The sequence below is a fragment of the Platalea leucorodia genome (genome assembly GCF_965183815.1).
Source record: "Platalea leucorodia genome assembly, chromosome: 5".
Taxonomy (NCBI): Eukaryota; Metazoa; Chordata; class Aves; order Pelecaniformes; family Threskiornithidae; genus Platalea; species Platalea leucorodia.
Window position 1 is genome coordinate 81595671 of NC_138827.1, and position 25044 is coordinate 81620714.

The window sequence follows — 25044 nt, forward strand, 5'->3', positions numbered from 1 at the left end:
GTCTGTCTCAGGAGCAAAAGAGCTACCACCTCACCTATTAATGCTGGAAGAGGTCAGATGTCCTACAGCATAAACGCTCTCCTGAAAGATTGTTACTAGGACGTCAGAACACATTTCTCACACATAGTCTAGAAATAAGTTATTCACCATTCTGCTAGCAAGATCCAAGGAAGATATGTCACATTTCACCCTTTAGATCTACTAGATCTCCTGAATGGAGAGAGACATTGTAACACCTTGTTTCTCAGCATCCTACATGTCTGGAAAGATCCTTGAAGGGGGATGGACCAAGCTTGTAAGGCAGCAACATGACTATCTGAATTTCACAGCCACTGCCAATTCCATGCGGCAACTCAGCATCCACTGTCATTAAGAAATGTGCCAGCATGGTCCCCAAGCAGAGTAAACACTGATAGAGAAAAAAAGAAGAAAGTGATGAATGAACTGTATATGGCTTACTGGTGTGCACTCAGGGCTGCTGCCTGGAAAAATCCGGTGTGGTCAAAAGAACTGGAACCCACTGATGTTTAATTATGAAATCCAGGCCGAGGTTTCCTTAATTTGAAGCTGCTACCATTGCAAGGAAATTACTTATGATTTATGACTGAAAACAAATGCAGAATTGAGGTTTCTTTCTCACAAATGGTGGACAGATGCCATCATCTACGAGCCTTAGAAATCTCTCAAGGCACGTAGTACCTGAGCAGGCACCCGACTACTGCTTCCAATAGTCTGAGGTTTAAATAGCAAGAAGCTATCAAATAAGACCTGTGTGATACAGTTTCCATGAGTCTCTGAGCAAACCAGAACCAGTCAGAAATAGCAACATATTAAAATGCAGAAGTCATACAACAAGCTATATTGGCTTCAATGCCCTACTGACTGCATTTAATGAAGCCTGAAGGGATGACTGTTCAGGTTGGAGAAGAAGCTGGATAATTATGGGCAATGCACAGTGAAAACACATCACCATGTAGTTTGAAAATCGAAACTGCTTCAGGAAAGAAGAATAGGATTACTTTACCACAGCATTCATACGTTTTTACTCTTTAATAGAGCCTAGAAGAGACTGCTGTCTCTGAAGCAGCTGTGCTGAACAGTGTTTGTTCCAGTTTAAAACAGTAACAAACCAAGCCCTTTTTATATGGCACAAGACATGCTAGAAAGTGACCATACTGGTCAGTGGATCTGAAACTTGACTACATCCTACTTTAGGAGGAATTATCTATCAAGGAGCTGTAAAAACTATTCTAAGACAGCGAGGAGAAAAAACAAACAAACAAACAAACAAACAAACCCCAAAACCCACACCCCTACACTGTTTGTTGTGCAGCTCAAGGCCAAAAGCAGAGCCAATTAGTTCCTTCCTTAGTTTTAAGAGAAGCGGTAATGCAGCACCTCTGTTACAATAGGTAATTTTTTTTTTTTTTTTACTCCTTGATAAACAAAACCAAGCAAAACCAAAACAAATTCTCCTCTCCTCTTAAAAAAACACCAGAAACCTCCATGAAAATAGCACTGCATGAGAACAGAGCAAAATTGAGAAACGTATTCAACGCAGACTAATTTTCACCTCTTAGAAATGCAAGTTACATAAATTTCAACTTCCTCAGACTCCCACCCACTTACCAACATCCATTTATATTCCTTCAATCAACTCAAGAGTACAGTCACCTGCCTTCAGTGAACCCAAAAGTGGTATAATATAGGACACAAAAGAGAGAAAAGGTAAGCAAAGAACTTCTGCACAAGAGTGTACATGGATTTCCATTAATTCATCTGTGACTATCTTACAAAGCAGCTTTCTAGCATGGAAATTATTTCCAATTCTAATTATTTACATACCAAGTCAGGTAAGTTCTTCCCAAAATCAGGAATGAGCTTCTCATAAATAAGTAACAGTACACAAGCCTTAAACATCAGACTTTAAAAACAAGTTTCTTTTGAACCATGATCTAGACTTCATGACCGAAAGGCAAAATTAAGCAAATCCGAACAAGTTTACTAACCCAGTTTTTATTAGCTGTAAAAAAAAATTCTTGGTTTTCAGCCATATCTGCTCCAGTAAGGAGCATAATGCTGGCACAGCGCAGTAAGAAAAAAGATGAGGTACTACCCCTTTTAGAAGGAACACAGACACAGACTGACAGCTAGGTCAGGGAGGAATACCACTTTTCACTGCTATGACAGGCGCCTTATGAGATCTCACTTAAGTCACCACAGCTGAGTACCTGAAAGATTAATAAGGGTTCTTTTTCTTTCTGCTTATTTTGCAGGTTAGACGAGTTTCTTCTTTTATATATATTCCTTCTTCCTCTACTAATGCACCGACTTGATGAAACCTTTAAGCTGATTTTGAGTCAAGCCAGTTCTGACCTAGCTGGCAATTATGCATAAAGATGCCTGAAAAAAAAAAAAAAATGCTTCCACGTGTCTCAGGTTGCCTGGAGATTTTAATTCTTTTATTAATAATTACCAAAGACCATACATGGAAAGTATTAGGTATATTTCCCCAGCCCCCTCTCTTTTAGTACTATGAATAAGGGATTTTATTGATGAAGGAACTACAGCATCAGTCTTTAATACCTATATGGGATCAAAGTTCCTACTCAAAAGCAAGCCTGGTTTACATGGAATGCCCGTGGTAACTGACTCCCGTAGATGTTGTTGCTGAACCTACATTTGGAGAAAATGCTTGAAATTTGATTTGAGATCATATGTGCATGTACGTGTATTCAAACATTCTTGGAAGTTACTTAATAACAAACAGATACCATGATTTTTTTCCCTTTTTTGACAGTCTTTAGTAGTTCTTTCAGAAATTGGCATTGCCTGGAGTACTACGACATAATAAAAAGTCCAAAAACAAATGTGTGAAGCTGAATATATACTGCAGTTAATTACAAACATCTAATTCAGACAGGAAAGGTGGAAAAAATTAAGAACAGGAATAATACCAAAATAGATTTCCTCCAAACATTTGATGCTGACCCCAAGTTAGCATTGTAGGCATCTCTCATTTTTCAAAGAAAAAAATTAAAAATCAATTTAATTTTTATCTGATAAATTTTGCCCTGTGTGCTACCATCCTGATTTCAGCCAGTGACCTAGCCTTCTTAATTTGTTTTTTCCCTACAACTTTCTGCTCTCTCCACCCAGCCCAGCTTCATGCATGACTCTACAGCTACCCTGTCCTCAGCCTCACACTGGTCGCATTCACTTAAAAGCAGCCTTATACTCCGGCACAGTTAATATTGGGAGACCGCCCACAATCAGTCCATGTACACTACCAGAGATCTCATGAGGCTACACTAATATCTGAAAGTCACCCTTCTTCTGACTCAGATTTTGGATTTTCTGCACATCCATACGGCAAACAGTGATCAAAGAGAAGGGACCAAATGGTGAATCTGGTCCTCAAGTACATTATACAAGCACAAATCATATATTTCTTTCATAAAATAATTTCTGGTTAAAAAAAAAAAAAACAAAAACAACCAAACACAAACATAACATTGCTTTACATTTCTACCAATACAAGTACTACATTTTTGAATACACTTGTGCAAATTTTAATTCCAGAAGTCTTTGAGGAAGGATCTCCTCCTTTACGCCGCACATAGTTTTAAGAAAGGCTGTGCACTGTTGCTATTGATCGTACTCACTGTTTTTCCCCAGTGCTGCCAATGCATAGCTCAGCAAAACAGACAGGGAAAGAGAGCATCTGAGGAAATCATGTCCAGTCCGTAAGAACGTGTAAATAACCAGTACTTATCAGCCTTTCAGTACTACTGCTTTCTGAGAGCCATTCTTTCACCTGTTCCATTTATGATTTTTCTAGTATGTATTTTTTTTTTAACCCGTAACTGGCTCTTTAATGTAAAATTCACCATTGTACATGCAACAAACATTAAAGATCTTTAATCTTAACAGATGAACAGTACAGCATTAAATTAAGCTATTGAATGAAAAGTAAACAAATATAAGGCCTGTCAACAGTAGAGCTGTTAAAAAAAAAAAGGAGGCGAAAAAACCCTAAAGAAATTACATGAAAGATCAGTTGCCTTTTCAGAAATTCAGCAGGTGCCTTATTTGTCATGCTTCTTGCAACAAGGTCACTGTCCACCTTTTTGCTCTGTCATAGCTAAGGCACAGTTCAAAATGTCGATGTACAGTTTTGCTGATAAAGTGTACTCGTTCCCCAAGCGATGCGAACTTCAGCCACACCAAAGAAAACAGTGTTCTGCAAACAATCCACCTGCGTCTTCATATACAGATTTGCAAAAGAGTTCTAGAAGAGAACACTCACTTGGGAGGGAACAGGAGTCTAGTCCGTATTTCCAAAACAGTCTTGTGAACAAGAAAGCCCAGATACCCCTCCGCACAACTGAATGACCCAATATCAGGTTAGAGTGTTACGCCCCTTTTTGTCCAATGTCACCCAAAAGAAAAGATAGACCCCTGCTTAGCACTGTCTTCCCCAAATTATTTTATAGCTTGTCAATTGTGGTACATTTCTGGAAGATGCAGGTGTGGATTTGAACACTTTCAGGCTAAGGAAAGAACAGTAACCAAGTCTCTCACTTTATTAGGAAGTGCTCTTAACTACAATAAACAAGTACATGTCTATCATTGGTAAAAGAGAAAATCCTATTATGTTAAGAGTCCACCCATAGAAGAGGGATCAGTGCTTTGGATTCTCAGTGCATGCAGCTGCCTATACTCTCAGCTCAGAAATTCAGACATCCTGCTGTGCTACTATGTCCATCTTAGAAAGGTGGAAACCCCAGTGAAATGCAGAATGACTGGATTTCTCTTTGCATATTTTGCACAGACACGAGCTCTATTTTCTATGCTAAAACACAGTATGTATTACTGTAAAAGTTGCAGCCACAGGGAACCATCAAATTGATTTCCTGAGTTGCACATGCCTTTTTAATCACCTTCAGCAGTAGGCCTGCAAGAAAATGCTTAGCGGAATCATGAACTTCAAAGGAACCATACCAACAGAATGTCACGGTTGGCAATGAAAAGCAGGACAGTAGAAAGCAAGCATCAGGAATTATTTTAAACAAATTTCTCAAGACATGTCAAACAAGGGAGGATAAAAATTTGTCACTGGGCAGAGAGAGCTCTTTTCAGACAGATCAACTTCTGAAGAGAGGTCCTGGAAGAATCCCAAAGTTGCCATTAAAAACGAAAATCAGCATTTCTTATACATCAATTGTTAAGCCTTAGTTAGGAACAATTTTTAAGACAGTGACAGAATCTGCTCTCTTTTGCATCATTGTGAATAGATAATAATTCTGGTGAAGTTAATGAGCAATTGAAGCTGGAGAATGGGCTTTCATTCAACGTTCAGATACAAAGTCAGAGTCATATGCAACGAGAAATCGCTCAAGCTCTCCTAGATTTAGAACTTGTTATATGTGTTTATATTCAGTATGTCTCTGTAAAGGAGAGCTGTATGTTAGACAGTGGTTTATTTTAATCTGTACAGTCTTCCTACTGCATCTCTTATGGACCTTCTTATACAAGCTCAATCAGAATTTGTCTTAAAATCTGGCCAGGCAGGTAGCTGTGTCCCATGATGAGAGACGCAGTGCTTAAATGTCATTGCATGATGTTACTGGAGGGACACCAGGGTGGAAGAACTATGCCTTTGTCTGATGATCAGATAGTTTCTATGTGACAGTTAAGTGGTATGAATAAACAAAGATGGCACCAAAGATGATCCTCTTATAGAGCTACAACAATAGGGAAAATACTGAAGGGTCTGCCATCGAACAATCACATCAGTACTTCTGCTATATACTGAATATGTAGCAACACAGTGTTAAGCATGAGTGAAAAAGCATGTATTTGTAACCAAACTAACTTCTCTTATCTATTAGCATGAGTTTTAACACTTCCCTTAGGGTACCAGCAAATAGTATTAAATTAATATTGAGATGCAAGTAATACAAGATACTCTAATAAATATATTTCGTTCTAGTAACACGATATGGCAAGAGAACAAGATTTTCTTAGCTATATTCATTGGGTTTTCCTCCACTTCAGCTGACATTTACAGACTTGATCTTTTACATCCCTGAAAGAAAACAATAGTTTTGCAAATAATTAAGTGAATGTGTTTGTGTTACAGATAATGTATCACTATGAAAACTGTAATTTCTCCTCATCTTAATAGCAATTTTAGTCACACCCAGGATCAGCAGATATTGGCAAGAAAAACAGATAATGATCAACACAGGGGCTATTCCAAGTCTTTCAATTAGCTTTATTAAGCACAAAACGTGTTGGGTTTTTTAAAATCAGCATTTTTATCAGACTGTTACTAAAAACAAGACTGAATTAATTACTTTTAATCATTAGTTAAATTTAATCCACACTACATCCCGGAGACAAAAGTCGGAATTTTCTTTAAAATCCCTATTCATAAGGGAGGTACCACGATCATCAAAGAACTCAGCAAGAACATCAGTTCGGTGTGATCATGCACTGACACCTAGTGAATACTTGCAGTTAAGAAATCCTGTTGCTTATCTTCTCATTGCCCATGCAGGACAAACGTTACCAACATATTCATGCTGACAAGATGTTTCACATATGGATTATGTTTCCCTTCTTCTATTCAGAGAGACATTAGGATGTGCAGTATTTCTTGTACGCAAGCATGAGAACATACATATGCAGTATCTGACCTGCTCAAAAAACATGCATGCCCCTGTAAATGAGTCACTACGTCATTTTATTTTTCATCCATAATGACAGCGTAGTGACTAGTGCACAGTATGCCAATGAGACCAACCAGACAAACAAGTTCTTAGACACGAGATGTATTTTGCAAACCTCCATCTCCACTCGGGGAGTCAGCTGGCTTCACACACAGCACAATTGTTTTGTTTCCATTATGTAGCAGATGGTGATGGAGATGATCTGAAAAGCCCTTAAACGTGAACAGCACATGCTGAGGAACAGTGGAGACTGCAACCAGAGGATTTATAGCTGAGAACAATCTGGGGTCAGTGATTATGTCATCGCATTGTCACTCCTCCTAATGCGTCTCAACAGAGATACAGAAGCTAGCTGTTTGACCTATTCATCCAGCTTCATGCAGAATCACCAGCCCCACATTCTCTCCATGTACAAAGGAAAATATCTGACATCGCAACTCAAAACTCTTCTTATTCTTTCATTGCATTTAAGGGATCCCTTCTCCTAAACTTTGCACATTTCTCAAGTGTAAAGCCCAAGCTAGCAACTATCTTTTCTCTTGGATTCTCAGGGAGCACTGGACAAATTATTATTCAGTGAAAAACTGCACTGCCTAGTATTACAAGCAAAGCCAGAAAAATGAATATCAAAATAAAGCTTCAAGCTCTTGCAAATGGGTTGAGGTTCTGTTGGGAGGCGGGGGAGGAGGTGGTATGCAACACACTGCCAGATGCTATCAGGCACCATAAATCTTTGCAGACCCGTGTTCAAAATTCCAGTTTTCATACCTTGATTTTCTTGAATTCCCAAACATAAGGATGCTCCAGAATCACATACAGCATTCTGAATGATACACTACTGCAGGTTGTGAGCTTTTTTCCAATATTAGCACTGAACTGACTTGAAAGTTGTTCTTCATGAGAAGGGTGACACAAAGGTCTAAACTACATGCACCTACTGTGTTCAATCCACCTCCTAGAGGACGGGTGGGTGGCAAAAAAACCCCCAAGAAACAATTTAGTCATTTCAGAACTTCTAGCTTCACTTGAAAAAACTGATACTGTCTGTCCTGGTTTCAGCTGGGATAGAGTTAATTTTCTTCCTAGTAGCTGGTATAGTGCTGTGTTTTGGATTTAGGATGAGAATAATGTGGATAACACACTGATGGTTTAGTTGTTGCTAAGTAGTGCTTACACCAGTGTCAAGGACTTTTCAGCTTCCCCTGCTCTGCCTGGTGCCCAAGAAGCTGGGAGGGGGCACAGCCAGGACAGCTGACCCAGACTGGCCAAAGGGCTATTCCATACCATACGACGTCATGACCAGTACACAAACTGGGGGAAGAAGAAGGAAGGGGGGGGACGTTCGGCTTGATGGCGTTTGTCTTCCCACGTAACTGTTACGCGTGATGGAGCCCTGCTTTCCTGGAGATGGCTGAACACCTGCCTGCTGATGGGAAGTAGTGAATGAAATTCCTTGCTTTGCTTTGCTTGCAAACATGGCTTTTGCTTTCCCTATTAAACTGTCTTTATCTCAACCCATGAGTTTTCTCACTTCTACTCCTCTGATTCTCTCCCCCATCCCATCACGGGGGGTGAGTGAGCGGCTGTGTGGCGCTTAGTTGCTGGCTGGGGTTAAACCACGACACTGTCACGCGCTTCAATGCATCCAGGGTATCATGCCTGGATATGGGTGTGAAGCTCAATTTCTCTCTCATGTATATGCAAGTTATTTTGTCACACCTATGACATAGACGGGTGATAGCACTAGTGAAAAAATCTTTTACTAACAGGTATTTGGATGAAGTTATTACCTAAATACTAGGTTGCCCTACTCTTGTACAATACTTCTCCAGAAGAACTGCATGTCTTTGGATGAGTAGCTTCAGTTGCAGAGATCAATGTAGTGTTTTTTTCATTTTCATGGTTCCATAATAATCCTACATGTGCGTGTGGCCACCGTGGCAGAGGGAGACAGAGGTCTCCCCGCCCAAACCACATGAAGACCAGCAGGCCACTGGCAGCAGACTTCACTCTCCAAATTTGTTTTTAATGCATCTCTAAATTGCCTTTCAGATGTCATGAAGGTATCTTTCTTAGTTGTACTATTCAGAGGCTTTTACAACATAAACAGTAATTGCCTAGGTTACCTATGCTGTTTGTTTCAGTAACTACATCATTCCCATTTTCTTTTTTTACCAGTTATCAAAAAAAAAAAAAAAAAAAAAAAGAAGAGAAAAAAAGAAAAGAAACTAATGGGGGGTTGGAGGGAACTTGACAAATCTGCATTGGCTTCTTTTTTTTTTGGAACAAGTGCTCAAAAAGAAAAAACAACAACAACAAAGAAAACCTATCTAATTTAAAAAAAATGACCCATGCCCTAAGCATAGGTTCTCTATCAAGGCTTCTCCTATAACTATTTGGCTAAGGGTACATCCCAAACATCCCATACCTCCCATGCATTCACCTGAGAGGGCGAGGGATAGACACGCGCACACACACAAAACCACACGAGATTATTGCCACTGATAACAAATGTTAGCTTGTGAGTCAGGTACCGTATTTTGAGATTCTCTAGTTAAAAGTGTGTGAGTCCATTTAAAAAGTAAATATTTTATGAATGCATCTTGGAAACAAGTCCCAGTCAAAGTAAACATTAGCAGAAGCCAACACAAATCCTGAGCAACTTTAACTCTCATTATTTCTTATACACACATACAACGTTCACAAATATATATGCAAATTTACACGCATATACAACAGCCTCCTGTTTGTCAAGACCAGCTGGAAGATGACACGTGCTATCACTACAGTAAGGCTTTACAAATTTTCCACCATCTCTTATACTAAGTCAAAAATCAGAACCGGTAACTGTATTCTTGTCAAGCAGGAATTCACATTTACATGTAATCTTACAGGCAAAACACAGATTATTAAGGGGAGGGATTGGGGGGGGGGGGGGGGAGGATGACACACGACAGCAGTGTGCCTGATCAGCTTTCATGGATCAAAATTTCTTCTGTAATAAAGAAAATTGATACCCCCTCAAACCATATACAGTATTCTCCTTTGCAGATCAAAAATCCTTGTTGCCATGGGAACTGCAAAAAAAGCCAGTCATGACATAGCAAGGCTGTAACAGAAACATGTCTGCTGGGAAATTACCCGTAGTCCAGGTTTTCATATAAAAATGCTTGTGTATTTTCAACTTGAAAACAAAACGCTTCCTCAAATCTTACTTCCACAAACTCTCCTTCCAAACATATTTTGCCAATTTTCACTAAAACCTGATCTCATATATATATATATCTCATATATATAGTTAGATCTCATATATCTCTCTCTCTCATATATATATCTACCTCATATATATAGTTAGATCTCATATATATAGTTAGATCTCATATATATATATAGTTTATACAAAATAAAGTAAGCAACTTAGTGTTTAAGATGTACTATATACAATGCAAGAATACCAACTTGTGTATATGTCTTTTCCAGATATACTTGGTAGAAAGTGTGCACTAATGATTTACATTGCTCAGTCCATCTACACATAGGACAATAAGCAGATATTTCAAAAGGAAAAAAAACCAAACAAAAGACTAAGACACTTGATGAAAAGCACACAAAAAAAGAATATTGCATAAGACAGACTGTATAAAGCAAGACTTATAATGCAATTGTTTAAAACAATATTTCAAGGTTAGTTATAGACACAATTTGCCCTTTGGATCTGTGTTCCCCCCAGGTAACAGAGAGTAACATTTGATTCCTAAAACAGAATATCATGCCTTTTGAGAAAGCTGATGGCACTTCAAATCAAAGTGAAAAATCAGTGTCAAACCTAGAGTCATGCAATTCCCACTTGAACACAAACAGTTCCCAGAAGCGTGAATAAAAAAAACCCAACACACTGATCAAAGAGTCCACGTAATAACATGGAATTCATACTATCAAACATACTCTTTTCAGCACCCCATTATAATCTTCTAGAGGTGCTAGATTTATTTTCATGTCAAATATATATATGATATAAAATGTCTCAAGAACACCACATGAAAAGTACTACATAGCAACGCTGTTAAAACGATGTGACCTCTAGGCCATATGCTGATTTGTAACACAACAATGAAGTTGCGAAGAACTCCGGAGAAAACACTTTTGCAGAACAGTATCTGCAAAAATTGCTTTTGCATGTCAAAGCAGTCTCAATATCTATTTTTAAATACATTTTTCTTTTAACAAAATACATTTTTCTTTTAACACTGTAACTACTTAAGTATCAGATTATGACAAACTTCAAAAAGAAACCTTGGAAACTAAGTACAAGTCTTATCTGCAGACTGGTTCATGGTTCCAGATGGCTCTGCTGAACCGTTAATTAGGAAATACATTCTTTTTTATCTGTGCTTAAATGCATACTTTTTTATCTGTTCTATCAACACTTGCTTATCAGACAGCACATTATACAGAATGTAGTACCACTGAAACCAATTAGTTTTGATTAACTCTTCTTTTCATTGCCCTCCCTGGAACACAGATTAGGGCGGCTACCTACAAGTCAGCCGTGCCCACTCTCCTTTTTGACCTAGCCTACATATCCTGGCACAGAACTGCGCAGGTCTTGTGAAATGCTTGGACAAATCATCAAATAACTGAGGATATTCAGAGCAATGGAAGGCACTTCCAATGGGGAATGCACTCACCTGGGAAATGCAACAGGCTTTTTTTCTTTTAACCTGTCAAAGCCATACAGTAAAAAGGATGATTGGGGGTGGGGGGGTGTGTTGCGTGTGACACCTGCATCTTTAATATGGCTTGCAAAAATTGCAAATTTATTTAAATCAGTCTCAAGAAGTCAAGCAATTTACAACAACAAAGTGAAACAGTTAAGTGTGCAGTACTTTTAAAGGTAATATTTTATATTCATAATAGAGTGGCATTATTCATTTGACAAGTTTTTAAAATTAGCAAAAATACAAGTGTCTTTTCCTCAGAGGTGACTGGTGAGGAAAAAGGTCTGTGGAGTAAGAAAGTAACTAATATAACACAACAAAGTACACTACAAATAGTAAACTCATGACAATATTTAACCTTCTAGATCATTTTATCTGCATATATCAGTCCTTCACTTAACACTGCATCTATCTGTTGAGTCATTATTTCAGTAACATGGATGCTCTGCATTTCTCACATTCATACAAGTGTTAGGCAGACATCTTTGCTGCCAAGGACATCCAACTCCCCTCTTCCCCTGGCTCACTGTTTCTCTAAGTTAGTCACCATCAACCACCTGTAGATGATTCCCCTATTTATATTTAGCTGTTTAGAAAAGAAACCAAACCACAGTTCAGCGCCATTCACTCTCCTCTCCACTTTGAACAAATAGATCGATGTGTTACATTAGTGCTGTAACATCTGTCTGTGGCTAAAGCAAGCTGCTGCTTCTACTACTGTACTACCAGTGTGACAAATACCAAACCAGGCTGTATTCTAATCTGTAGCCTCTCTACAAGGCCATTTGTTTCCAAAGTACAACAATTTACAATAGTGGATGTGTGTTCTAACACCACAATTACAACCTCCTGCAGTTGTTTATTGCTTATTCCCTCCCCCCCACCCCGCCGTTGCTATACAATCACAAAGGCAGGACATAATTTTAAATTGCCATTAGAACGACCTGACAGAATCCAAAATCTAAACAGTAAGGCACAGGACATGTAACGATGATAAATTCACAGTAAGGTAACACTGCATGCTGCAAACACTTCTCAGTCTATTACGCCAAGTAAGGGTCCCCACAGAGTGAAGAAGCCAGCTTACCTTCAAGTGCTTTATATTCCAGAAATCTGAGACTACCTAACTCAAGTCACAAACAGATTTCTCTAGGTTCAACCAAACTTATACCACATGCTGCAGAAAGTTCTGTTTATTTCATGATAAAAGGTAGACAGATCTAAAGAGCTAAGATATCCAAGAACATTTTAAAATAAAGGATGCTTAGTCACAAAGAAAGATAAATAGAGACAATCTCTGTGAGCTCTCTGCTTTTCCTGCTCTTTATTGCATTCTTTATCTTAAACAAACGATAGATGAGATTTTTAGTGACTCACCCTCAACTAGTGAGGTATGTTGCTGGGCTAGCCTGAACTATGCTTCAAACAATAAACACAAAAATAACATTAAAACAGAAACCACAGATAAGAACAGACATACAGAAAGGCCAGACCTTTCCTTATAGTCAATTTTTAAAAGCGGTATTTTAGAGATCACTATTACTATAGCTTGCTTTCCTCTGACAAGACTAAACAGCACAGTTGTCCTGGATTCAACCTAGGGTATGCCACTCTAACACCTTTGCCCTTGTGTCTTTTTTTTACTTTACCACTGCCAGAGTAAAGATATCAAAATTTACAAACTTCTTAGAGCTTTATTTTTTCCACACATACTACGTAAAAAAATCCATTCTCCAGTTTGCATGCTGACGGAACAAAGGCGACAAAGGTGGATGTGCAATCATTTGTGGTGGACTTTAGTTAACGAATCTTCCCCCAGTCAAACACATCCTCACTGAGAACACTGCAAAATCAGGTGGGTACCATTCACCAGTATGAGTGAAAGAACATGGGAAACTGAGCACGTCTTTCATCCTGAAGCCACCTGTTTATTCCTTAGCTCTACCAGTCTGTGCCAGCCGCTGCCCCTGCCCAACAGTGTGTCTTTCCTGCCTGCTTAGACCAGGTGTTTCAGGCAAAGAAAGAACTGGTGGTATCTGTTGCTCCAGAGTTTGCTGTGCTAAGCAGATTCAGAACATAGTTTCTCACACAGGACTAGCACAGTCTTGCAGCAGCACAGGATTTATCCAGAACCACAGAGTACACAGAAGCCTCATGAAACATTTCCCATTTATTCCACTATCCCAGCGGACAGCTGTGACTACACCGGCCATCACCAGCCGCCCTCGCGCTGCCCTGCCACCACCCGTGCAGCGAGGCGGGCAGGCTCGGACACCCACTGCACGCCAGCACTCCCGTTGCCCAGTCTGGCACAGCACGGCAGACCCACTTCCACCAAGGGACTCTGACCTGCGCAGCACAGCTGGGAGCGAAGGTGCTGGGGCACCTGCAGCGCCCGGGGACGGCTAAAACCCACAGGGCCCCAAAGGGGTGCTGCAGGCCACCTCGCCTCACCCCTCAGGTGTCAGAAACACCAGGAAGGGCAGTTTTATAGGCGAGCATCCAGTAAATCTTTGATTTGCAGACCACTGCCCTCTCTGGGCAACTTACAAACCCACGTACTAGTGGAGCTTGTTCTCTTCCTCACTAAGAAACCCTCAGCTCCCGGGCTAACAACGGGTGCACCTTTGCTCCACAGCCTCCACCGCGGTTAGAAACACCCAACGCGCTTACGGGTCCTCACCGGAAAAACTGGTATTTCAACTAATCCTGCCACCGCCCAGGTTACTCGGTCCTACGCTGGCAGTTAGGAATAACACAAGTAACGGGAACGCCTGGCCCCCGGCCCTCCACCGCCAGCGGAGGGCCCTGCAAGCGGCGCTTCCCGAGCTCTGGGGCTGGCTGACACCCAGCGGCTCCCGAAGGCCGCCGCCTCCCCCGCGCCGCCCTCACCTGCCGCCGGGCCGGGGCGGCCGCTCGCCACCCTCCCGGGCCGCCCTCACCTGCCGCCGGGCCGGGGCGGCCGCTCGCCACCCTCCCGGGCCGCCCTCGCCAGCCGTTGGGCCGCGGCCGCCGCGCAGCGCCTTCCCGCGCCGCTGCTGACGTGCCGTGCCGCGCGGCCCCCGCCTGCCGCCCGCAGCCCGCGGTCTCCCGCAGGAGATCGGCAGCGGCCGGCCCGCCGGCGGCACGCCCCGCCCTCGCCGCCCGCCACCGCTCCGCCGTTCCCCCCGCTCCCCTTACCCGGCCCCGGCGGCTGCAGACGCGGGCGGGTCCGGAGGCAGCCGATGGCGGCCGGGCTCGGAGCGGGCGCTCGCTACCTGCCCGCCCGGGAGACAGCCCCTGCCCGCCGCTCCATGCCGCGCCGCGCTCGCCGGCCGAGCGGAGGACGGGGCGGCGCCGGCGGAGGCGCACCGCGCGGAGCGGCCGGGGAGCGGCGCTGTGCCGCGGGGCCGGTGGCCGCCCGCAGCGCTGGGCCGCGGGAGCTGCGCGCCGGCGGGCAGCGGGGAAGGGCCGCGCGGCTACCGCCCGCTCCGTGCCGCTCGCCTCTGAGGCGGGAGGGGCCGCAGGGGAGCCCAGCCTGAGGGAGCGCTCGCTGCGGCTTCGTCAGCAGCAGCAAGGGAAGGCCCGTAGGCTGCTGGAACCCTCGCGGCTCGCCGTCCGGCCCCGATGGCCGCAGAGGGCGGGAGGGGGAAGGCAGGGGTCCTTCCGTAACCGAGTGAGTAAAACGCAGGAGATTGCTGTGGTGGATAAACCTGTGCATCATTGGTTTTCACGGTGTTAGCAGGTGGGTTTTGTAAATCTACAGATATGTAAAGAAAAAGGGGGGGGGGGCAAGCAAAAACATATCTGCTTGTCAGTTTTGAGGTATTTAATTTTTTTTTTAATCGTACTAGTTTTCTGTCAAGTATAAATCCCTGCAAGAAGCATACTGATTATTTTCTGAATGGTCTAATTCGTACAAATATGTATCTGCATTTTCTTCAATACCTTTTCCTCCACAAAACCAACCAGCCAGCCATGACTTTGGTCCTTAAATCACAGAATTTTAGACTCCCTCATCTCTTCATGTCTTAGACCTTGATAACTGTTTTTTCATAGGCAGAGGTAAAAAATCTCATTGCAACACTGCAGTCTACGAGCTTGCTACATTAGTACAGCAATACTCATTTTAGGAGTAAATGATCTCAACAGACCATTAGCAGTTGAAAACTCTTGAGGGAAGAGATGAAGAGCACCATCCTACTGCTCCGCTTGGAAGTGTTTCTCCTGGTCTGGGGTCCACACCCAAAACTAGGACTTACACATCACATACGTGATTGGGTATGGCTGGTTTTCCTGATAACTCTAGAGAGATATAAGTCTGCACATCTATGATGGTTATTAGAGTTTGTTCACGTTTTCCTTAGCTTTGAATTTGCTCAGTGTATCCTACCTTCAAGGCATTACTTTACGTTTACAACAGAGGAAATTTCTTTGTAGAAATAGCGCTCAAATATGATTGCTACCTAAAAATTTTCCTTTACTGCTTTCAGTGTCACAAATGCTATTTTATTCAGAACCATTTTTAGCATGTTTTACAGGATCACAGATGACTTTGCACCAATGTAAATGAAATCTCATTTTAATGCATTGAGAAGATAGATAGTCATATGTCATAGTCAAAAGAAGCGTAATGACAATTTCTGGTCCTTCAAATTCTCAGGAAACTGCTTTTTGTCTCAAAGTATAGGAAGCCCTGCTAGGGGAAAAAGAAATACTTTGATACCAGGCATTTTTCCAACATACTTCCAAGCATCTCATGAGGGATTCTGTAAAGTGGAGATAGATTAGGTAATTTGCATGACAAGACTGACACAATGAATACTTATATTTCCCCCAAAATTCAAAATTCTTCTCAGTTCCACTGCCACCACTCCTGCAATGCCTGTTCTACACCTACCTTCTGCATTCTGGTATCAGCCCTTCCATGGGCACGCACACATCGCTCGATGTGTATGCCAGCTCCCTGACAGTGAAAAGTACTGTCTGTAAATTCACCACAGAAGTTTAAAATTATAGTATTTTTCACATCAGAATTGCATTCGGCACCCTGAGATGAAAAAAAAAAAACCTACAAATTTGATGCTTTACCAAAACTTCCAGCAGTTTCTGCTGACTTCTACCCCTCATGTCTTAAAGCAAAATAATAAATATTTTACAAATTATGTAGCAAAGAAATTTTTTCATATAACACAAAGATAATTCTTCACTTCAAATGTAAAATATCATTGAAATTATACATACTGGTTTGCAGCCTTGATAGCTAGATAGTTTCTTTAACATCTGTTTTCCTAGTTGTCTCAGAGTACCTGACATGAAAAAGGGGTTTAAGCATCATGTACACACAAACATTATCCTACTATAGAATAGTTTTAAATAGGATTAATAATCTGAAGAGTGTAAGTGCAAAGCATATTAAAGATCTTTCTGAAAGCATATGGCTTCAGTTTTTTACTTTTTGCAAATCTATTATCATAATGAGTTTTAATCACTACTTGTTTCTAACATTTTATAGATTCGTATTTTATTTTCATAGCACCTCTTGATAGCCAATAGGTTTTAGTGATGAAAACAAAGACAGAACAATTAAATACAATAAAAAATGAAGTCTTTATTCTTTTGGCTCAACTGTAATGTGGTTTACTGTTCTTTATGGTAATAGCATTTTCCTGCATGCAGTTCACCGACACACAAGTCAATATTTTTGTAAAAGGAGGAGTCAACATCGAATTTTTGCTTGTGTAAGAAACACAAAATATCCTGATGTGATCAATTATACAAGTTTGCTATTTAATTCCTGTGGAAAAAAAACATCGTGGATCCCATATTATATTTAGAACAGTTCTAGTGCAGCATGAATCAACAAGAATAAGAATAGTCTATGTAAACAAACACCGGTAAAGATTTCATGAATAAAAAGACTACCTTGAAACTTCTGATGCAGGCAGTGCTAGAATTTTAAACAAATCTTCCCCACCACATTTCAATTACAAGTTATATCTATTTGGAAGCAAGTGCATTTTGGACTCAGTTTGAAACTTATTTCACATTAAAATGTGTGCAAAAATACAGTACTAATAAAAAAGCAGAAACCTAAAGCTACCCCATTCTTTCCTTTGTTTCTTATTTTGTGAAGTTCTTGAATTAAAAAGTGCTATGGATAGAAAGTAACAAAAGTGACAGTGACATCAACCTGAAGATAATTCTCATTTCTTATTCATGTACAAAATGCTGAAAAATAAAATAAAATGGTATTTTTTACAATATTTATATTTTCTTAGAAAATTCTATCCATGTATTTTTCAACAGATTAAGCAGTTTGCAACATATCCTGTACAGTCTGACTATATACCGTACAGTAGTCACTTAAAATTTCAGAATGCAAAGCAAGAAGCTCTTAAATAGCTGCAAACTATTGCTTGATGTCATGAAAGAATGATGACCGATTGAACAATTTGTTTCACTTAACCACTGAGATATGGCTTCCCATATTAGACTTTTAACAGTGGAAGGAGTAAAATTACAGCAGCAAAGGCAAGATAAACATGCATCAGTGATAGCTTCCAAACTATCTATAATGGTACAGAATACTTCATATTAGCTGTTGAAAGCTTGCAAACTACACTTATTGTGGTACATATTTGATGCAATAAATATTGTGCACAGGTCATTATTTGTTTGCTCAAACATGCACCACGGGATAAAATAACTATTTACATAGACGGTACGTTTTTAATCAACACATACAATGTCAACCTTGCCGAGAGCAGAAGATGGCTAAACGATACTGCAGGGTGAAGCAGAACAACTTCATAATTCTTAAGTTTTGTGGGTTTTTGGTAAATTCAATTTCCTAGGTTCAGGTGAGCTGTTTTCTACAGAAGAGTACTTAAAAATGGACTCTATGTCCCTCGGTAAATCTTTTATGCAGAGTTCGTTCAACTACAGTTAAATGATTTATGAAAAAATAAAACATCTGTTCTATTATTGTAGACTCTATGGGACTTTACAGGCACATTGAGATTTGTCTGGATGAGATACTAGATGGATACTCTTATTAAGCACCTCAAAATATAGAGCCACCCTGAAACATGGAAGTAGTCAGACTCTGCTGCTTTGTGCGACGTCATGTTTTTCCATGCATGAACTACAAGTGCAGCATGCCTTCATGCAAATCACTTCTGTCTGTACATTATAGAGAATCCGAGAGTAGAACACCTGGTTCTCATACCCCCTTCCCCAACATAAAACCCATTTACAAAAATAGTCACATATAATAGTAAACAACCTGTGAATTAAAAAATGATAAGTTCACCAACACTGATTTTTGTAAAAATATGGCAAATGTGGCTGTTGAAATGCAAACAGTGGATACAATTTTTGTACTGCGTGTTTCATGTTAAACACAGAGATTCCTAGGTTCGCACCTTTTTTTTTAACTGGTCCCTACAGTCTGATTGGCCATTTTATCTCCTCTTCAGCAGTGTCAGCTGGTAATAAAAACAACAACCTCCTGTCAAGATGTTACCCTGTTTTACAGAGTTGCAGTTTGATGACGAGGGGTCACTGTCTTGTTATAGGCACTGACCTTTTATATATATATATATAATTATATATATATTTATATATGTAAAAACTGTCAGTTTGGCATGTACCTCCTACGGGAGTCCTGTTGACACAAATACATACTTTCTCAGGCTGTAAACAGTTTATCACAAACAGAATTCTGTGTTACTTTTTACTTTCCCTGCTGTCTTTACCTTTATCTTCTTTTTCTGATTTGTCTTTTTCATATTTATCCTTGTCTGGCTTTGTTACACTATCATAGGATGGTGGGGAGGTTGTGGATGGGGTCATATCTGTTTTCTCTGGAGTAGAGTTCTCATTTAGTTTATCCATAATCATATCTTCTTTCATGGGCAGATCATCCTCATCTTTACCTTTATCCTGATTAAATATACATGAAACTTTTTTGACTTTTTGCCTTAAAAGATGACGTCTGAAAGCACGCTGAATAATGACAGCAGATACCTCCTCCTGTTTCCGCTTTAATGTGGTTGTAATTGGTTCATAGGAGACCTTTGAAGGATTGGCTGCCATAAACCGATCTTCCATCTGTATTCTGAGGGCATCCATCTCCCCACTTTCCCCCAAAACACGCTTTGTGAAAGCAAACAAGATGTCAAGGCAGTGAATTCTGTCACCGCTTACCATGGGCAGATCCATTGCAATAAGCTGGACTTTGTTTGGTTTTGCTATAAGAAGAGGAGGATCTAACGAAGCTGCAAAATCTGATAGCTTACTGAACTCTATGAATTGTGTTGCATCAGGATCAAACTTCTCCCAGACTTCATAGAACATCTCAAAGTCATCCTCACTCAAGGGTTCAGCGCTTTCTTCAGTAGCAACACTGAAGTTCTCCAAAATCACAGCAATGTACATGTTCACCACTACCAGAAATGATATGATAATGTAGCTGACAAAGAAGAAAATCCCAACGGAAGGGTTGCCGCAGTCGCCTTTCACAGAGCTCCCCGGATGATCTTTTTGGGGGTCGCAGTCTGGCTCCCCACTGTTAAGAATTGGGGCTAGCAAACCATCCCAGCCAGCAGATGTGGTAATTTGAAACAGGCAGATCATGCTGTTGCCAAACGTTTCAAAGTTGAACATGTCATCAATCCCAACTTCCCTCTTAACGTAGGCAAAGTTGGACATGCCAAATATCGCATAGATAAACATGACCAGGAAGAGCAGCAGGCCAATGTTGAACAAAGCCGGAAGAGACATCATCAACGCAAAAAGCAGAGTGCGGATTCCCTTAGCGCCTTTAATGAGACGCAGGATTCGACCGATTCTGGCAAGTCGGATGACTCTGAATAGTGTGGGGGACACAAAATATTTCTCAATCATCTCAGCTAAGAACATACCTGTTGAAAAACAAGTTAAATTAGTAAAAAACATTATTACATTTAAAAACCACTCCTAAAGACATCCTACAAACATTGTAGAACTTTAAGAAGAATAGGATATTTGAACAGATTTTAGAAATTAGCCATTCAGTTGTTTTACAAAACCTTTACAGTTTGGTATGCTTTGGAAACCCATAAATACCAATAGAAATTCTGAAGTAATTTGCAGGATAATGAAAAACTGCATCCATGACATTTCTAAGTATTAACTGTATGACTACGTATGCAAACAGACACACAAATACACATCAATCTTTTTTAGGACAAACTGATAACTAATGTATGTAGACTAGCAAATGCTGAGACCAGAAGAATAGCTTTCTGTTTAACTGTAACAAAAATAATCTCAGTTAATCCAAAGAAAGATCATATTTGTAGTAGTATTAAAATGCCATGTAATCAAGGTATGGTATTGAAAGAAAACATGTATGCTTGAAGAGAACTACAACTTCTTAATCACACATGAAATAACATGACCACAAGTTGAGTATTCATGACACAGCAATTCCGAACATAAACAAACTGATAATAAAAAGGCTTCTCAGAACTCACTGAGGAGTAGAAGAATTGAGCATTATATTATGTGCCTCAAAGCAGAAAAATAACTACATCCTGTTTCCATACAAAAATGACAAAACCGATTTACATATTAAGGAGTTCGGAGAAGTTAAAATGACAGAATTTTTACTCAAGTTCTTCCAGGTTTTCTACTCTAGATAAAACAAAGATTAGTGGAGCCATGTATTAATTACTACATCGTCTTCAGCTCTGCTTCTCCGGTTGCTCACTCTAACTCAGGCATAAAACCTCTCAGGATCAAACAAAACTGTGAAGCAAGCAGAGGGTTTTACCCTGCTGTCTGGGTGCTTGCATGCTAGCCTAACAAATGTACCACACAGATTTTGCTCGTGAATTTGGGATTGCTGGACTCTTTTCCTGCAACTGCCACTGTTAGTTTATATCAAAATTGCCTTTCATGTATGGGTTTGTTTTTGTGCTGAGAAATTTCTACTGAATTCAGAATAAAGATCTAATTTCAACTAATAGAAAAGTGAGAGTGTATGAAACCTAATGCTAAAAAATTTCTTACCACACTTTTCAGTTATTTTATGGATAATATGAAATCAGAAGAAAGAAAAATTGTGGTCAGACTTTCTAGTGACAATGCTGAACCAAAATATAAATAGACTTTACATGCCAAAAATGTTTCAGTTTGCACAGAATTAGCCTTTTCATAAAAATGAATTGTTCTTACCTACTATGGAGAGAATGACAACCACAAAGTCAAAAATATTCCAGCCTATAGTGAAGTAGTAATGGCGAAGTGAAATCAATTTCAGGACACATTCTCCAGTGAAAAGTACAATAAACACCAGGTTAATCCAATATAAAATGTTTTCCATGTCTTCACTCTGGTCATCTGTTTCTACCATCATTGTGACCATGTTAAGGCAGATAAGTATCATGATACTGATATCGAATGCTTGTTTGGTTACAAAATCAAAGACCATGCCTTGGAATTTGTTCTGGAGGGGGAAAAATAAGATTCATTACAATATGCATTGGGTAAAATTTCTTTTTCAAAATGGCTACAAATTATCTAAATCTAGTATGAAAGGCATCTCATGTCTTCCATGAAGTCCTCAATTTGTATGAATTTTCCAGTTTGTACATGTAAACACAAATTAAATAGAAATGCAACTACTGTGTTTACAAGCATTAAAGGGATGATTTCAAAATATGCATGGTGCATTTTTTAAAGTTGCAAAGGAGACTTTGCCATCCTGAACCAGTTCACTGTAACCTTTTGTGACACAGGCTATTAACTGAATGCTTAGCTTGGCAAAATTTGAAAAAAGCTAAGCGGGGCGGGGAATGTGAGCAGGCCAAGAGTTAAAAGCACTTCATTTGCCAGAAAACTTAGAAAGTTTTCAAGCCCTGAGTTCAGTGCTCTTCTTGCTACCTTTAAAACAATATCTTCTATTTTTCAGCTATAGAGAATTTGCTGATGGCTGGACTGGCCACAGCAGGTTCCACAATCCGAAGTAGAACTGCAGAGCTGGAATCATTCTCTGCCCCAGCCAAACCCTTCTTTGTAGTGCTAGCGTAGCCCTGCTCAGCACAGAAAACCATTGTATGGATTGTGCAACAGGAATGTGAGGGGCAAAAGGACTTTTTTTCAGGCAATGATATGGTAACTTGCCCCCCATACAGCAGTTTCAGAGTCTTCCTCGGTGATTGAAAAAGCCTGTGCCCTAAGGCTTTCACATATTTTGACAAATACACTGCCACATTTAATTGTTCTAGTCAAACCAGCGTTTTGAAAAAATGCTACATAAAACGTCATTGCCATCAGCAGAGAGAAAATGAGGGGGAAAAAAGGAAAGGGAAGTGTCCTACATATTCAGATGACAAAAGAGAAAAAAATAGATTTCAGATGAATAAGGCTTTTCTTATATCACTTGTTTTTTTAGCTTACAACTTAATTCAGCCTAAGGCATAATTGAAACAATCCCATTTTTAAATAAAGGTAAAATAACAGAAAAGATTGTTATTCTTACTGCTGGTCGAGGTATAGGCTTTTGTGGTTTCTTTGAACCCAATTTTTTCATTGCATTGTAGTATTTCTTCTGTTCTTCTGTCATAAAAATATCTTGACCTCCAAAGTAAACCAGAGAGACAAAAACTGGTTACAATCACATATCTCTATTGGTTACTTATAAACAAAGATACTGAATAGTAATAATCACTCTTGTTCACATTCTCAGAAAAAGTTTTCTTAGGAAAAAGTTAGGACAGACATAAAAATCCCCTTTTATCATGATTATTAGTACTTTGGTAACAGAAGAATTGCTTTACATATTCCACTCTTAATGTTTAGGGTTTTTTTGACAGGCTCTTGAGCTTGCATTGTTTGTGGTAGACCTCTGCTTTTCCTTGGGGAGAGGGGGGGTACAGAGGAGAGAGAGGTGCTTTTTCTTTGTTCTACTAAATTCCATCAGTTATTACAGAGACACAAACTAATGAAATATTCCAATCCCTTTCTCTTGTTTTTCCTCTAGAGTAAATTTTGGCAAAATTTCAGAACTGACATCTATGATACCAAAGGATAATTAGAAGGTATCCAGACACCCATATTTCACAACGTCTTCTTATCCCTCCACTGGGGCAGGACTTGAAGCAGGAGATCCTGGAACTACTATGTGGAATGAGTAGAAAAAAAAGCCAGTTTCTCTCCATCTCAACCCATTTCAGCACATGGATCCAACAGCACTTCCACCACTGCCATAACACTTTGTGTAGACAGATACTTTAGTTCTGCAGCTGAAACTCTGATACCTTTGAGGCAGCATTGATGAAATATGAAGACTAAAGACAGTACAAATAAAGATAATACAATGTTTATTATTAGAGTTCAGAAATCTACACTGCTGAGCTCTGAGACATGGAGGTAGTATAGCTAAGAGTTTTTATAGCTACATTTAGCTATTTCAATGGTTAACCTTTTTATGAGTCTTTTATAGACTCCATCCCCAAATCCACATCTTTACAAAGATGACATTGGGTATTTCACTAACCATGGACAGACATATGTTGTCACTTGTCCATCAAACCCTCATCAAGCCAAATTGTAAGCTTTAATAATTTAATGTATTTAATATGCAGAGCACATATTAATTTATCATTGTGCTGGTTTTGGCTGGGATAGAGTTAATATTCTTTATAGTAGCTAGTATGGGGCTATGTTTTGGATTTGTGCTGAAAACTGTTGATAACTCAGGGATGTTTTTGTTACTGCTGAGCAGTGCTTACACAGAGTCAAGGCCTTTTCTCCTTCTCAAACCACCCAACCAGCGAGCAGGCTGGGGGTGCACAAGAAGCTGGGAGGGGACACAGCCGGGACAGCTGACCCCAGCTGACCAAAGGGCTATTCCATACTGTATGACGCCATGCTCAGCATAGAAACCTGGGGGAAGAAGGAGGAAGGGGGGGACATCAGAGTGATGGTATTTGTCTTCCCAAGAAACTGTTACACGGGATGGAGCCCTGCTTTCCTGGACATGGCTGAACACCTGCCTGCTGATGGGAAGTAGTGAATGAATTCCTTGTTTTGCTTTGCTTGTGTGCGTGGCTTTTGCTTTCCCTATTAAATTGTCTTTATCTCAACCCACGAGTTTTCTCCCTTTTACTCTTCCGTTTCTCTCCCCTATCCCACTATGGGAGGAGTGAGCGAGCTGCTATATGGTGCTTAGTTGCCAGCTGGGGTTAAACCATGACAATCATAAAACAAAAAAATATTTTATTAATAAAGTTATTGTGTGTGGACCAAAAATAAGCATTTTTTTAGCCATCTGTTCAGAACAATGATGAAGTACTTATCTTCTTTTTCTGCTGGTTGAAATTGTCTATGATGACACCAATGAAAAGGTTCAAGGTAAAGAATGATCCAAAGATGATAAAGATGACAAAGTAAAGATACATGTACAGGTTATCTTCATACTTAGGCTGATCCAAAACCTGAAAAAAAGGCATAGAAACTAAGCCTTAGTTTAACTGTGAGCACAGAATCAAATATCTGCTGGATAGAATATAGGGCTCTGTCACTCCAGTCTTTGCTTCTTATGGTCAAGTTCCCACATA

The 25044-nt window shown here is 40.0% G+C and overlaps 1 protein-coding gene across 9 annotated transcripts in view; it reads right to left on the reverse strand.

Moving 5' to 3' along the window:
- Positions 1-19165: 19165 nt before the first annotated feature.
- Positions 19166-25044, reverse strand: part of LOC309591127 (sodium channel protein type 2 subunit alpha) — a gene marked incomplete at both ends in the record, with an annotated part of 59366 nt that continues 53487 nt past the window's right edge. For all 9 annotated transcript variants that reach the window (XM_082313015.1, XM_082313013.1, XM_082313011.1 and 6 more), the window contains 4 exons: positions 19166-20361; positions 21659-21929; positions 22965-23089; positions 24780-24921. In XM_082313015.1, coding sequence (XP_082169141.1) covers positions 19166-20361; positions 21659-21929; positions 22965-23089; positions 24780-24921 — 1734 coding nt within the window. The remainder of the gene's footprint in view (positions 20362-21658; positions 21930-22964; positions 23090-24779; positions 24922-25044) is intronic.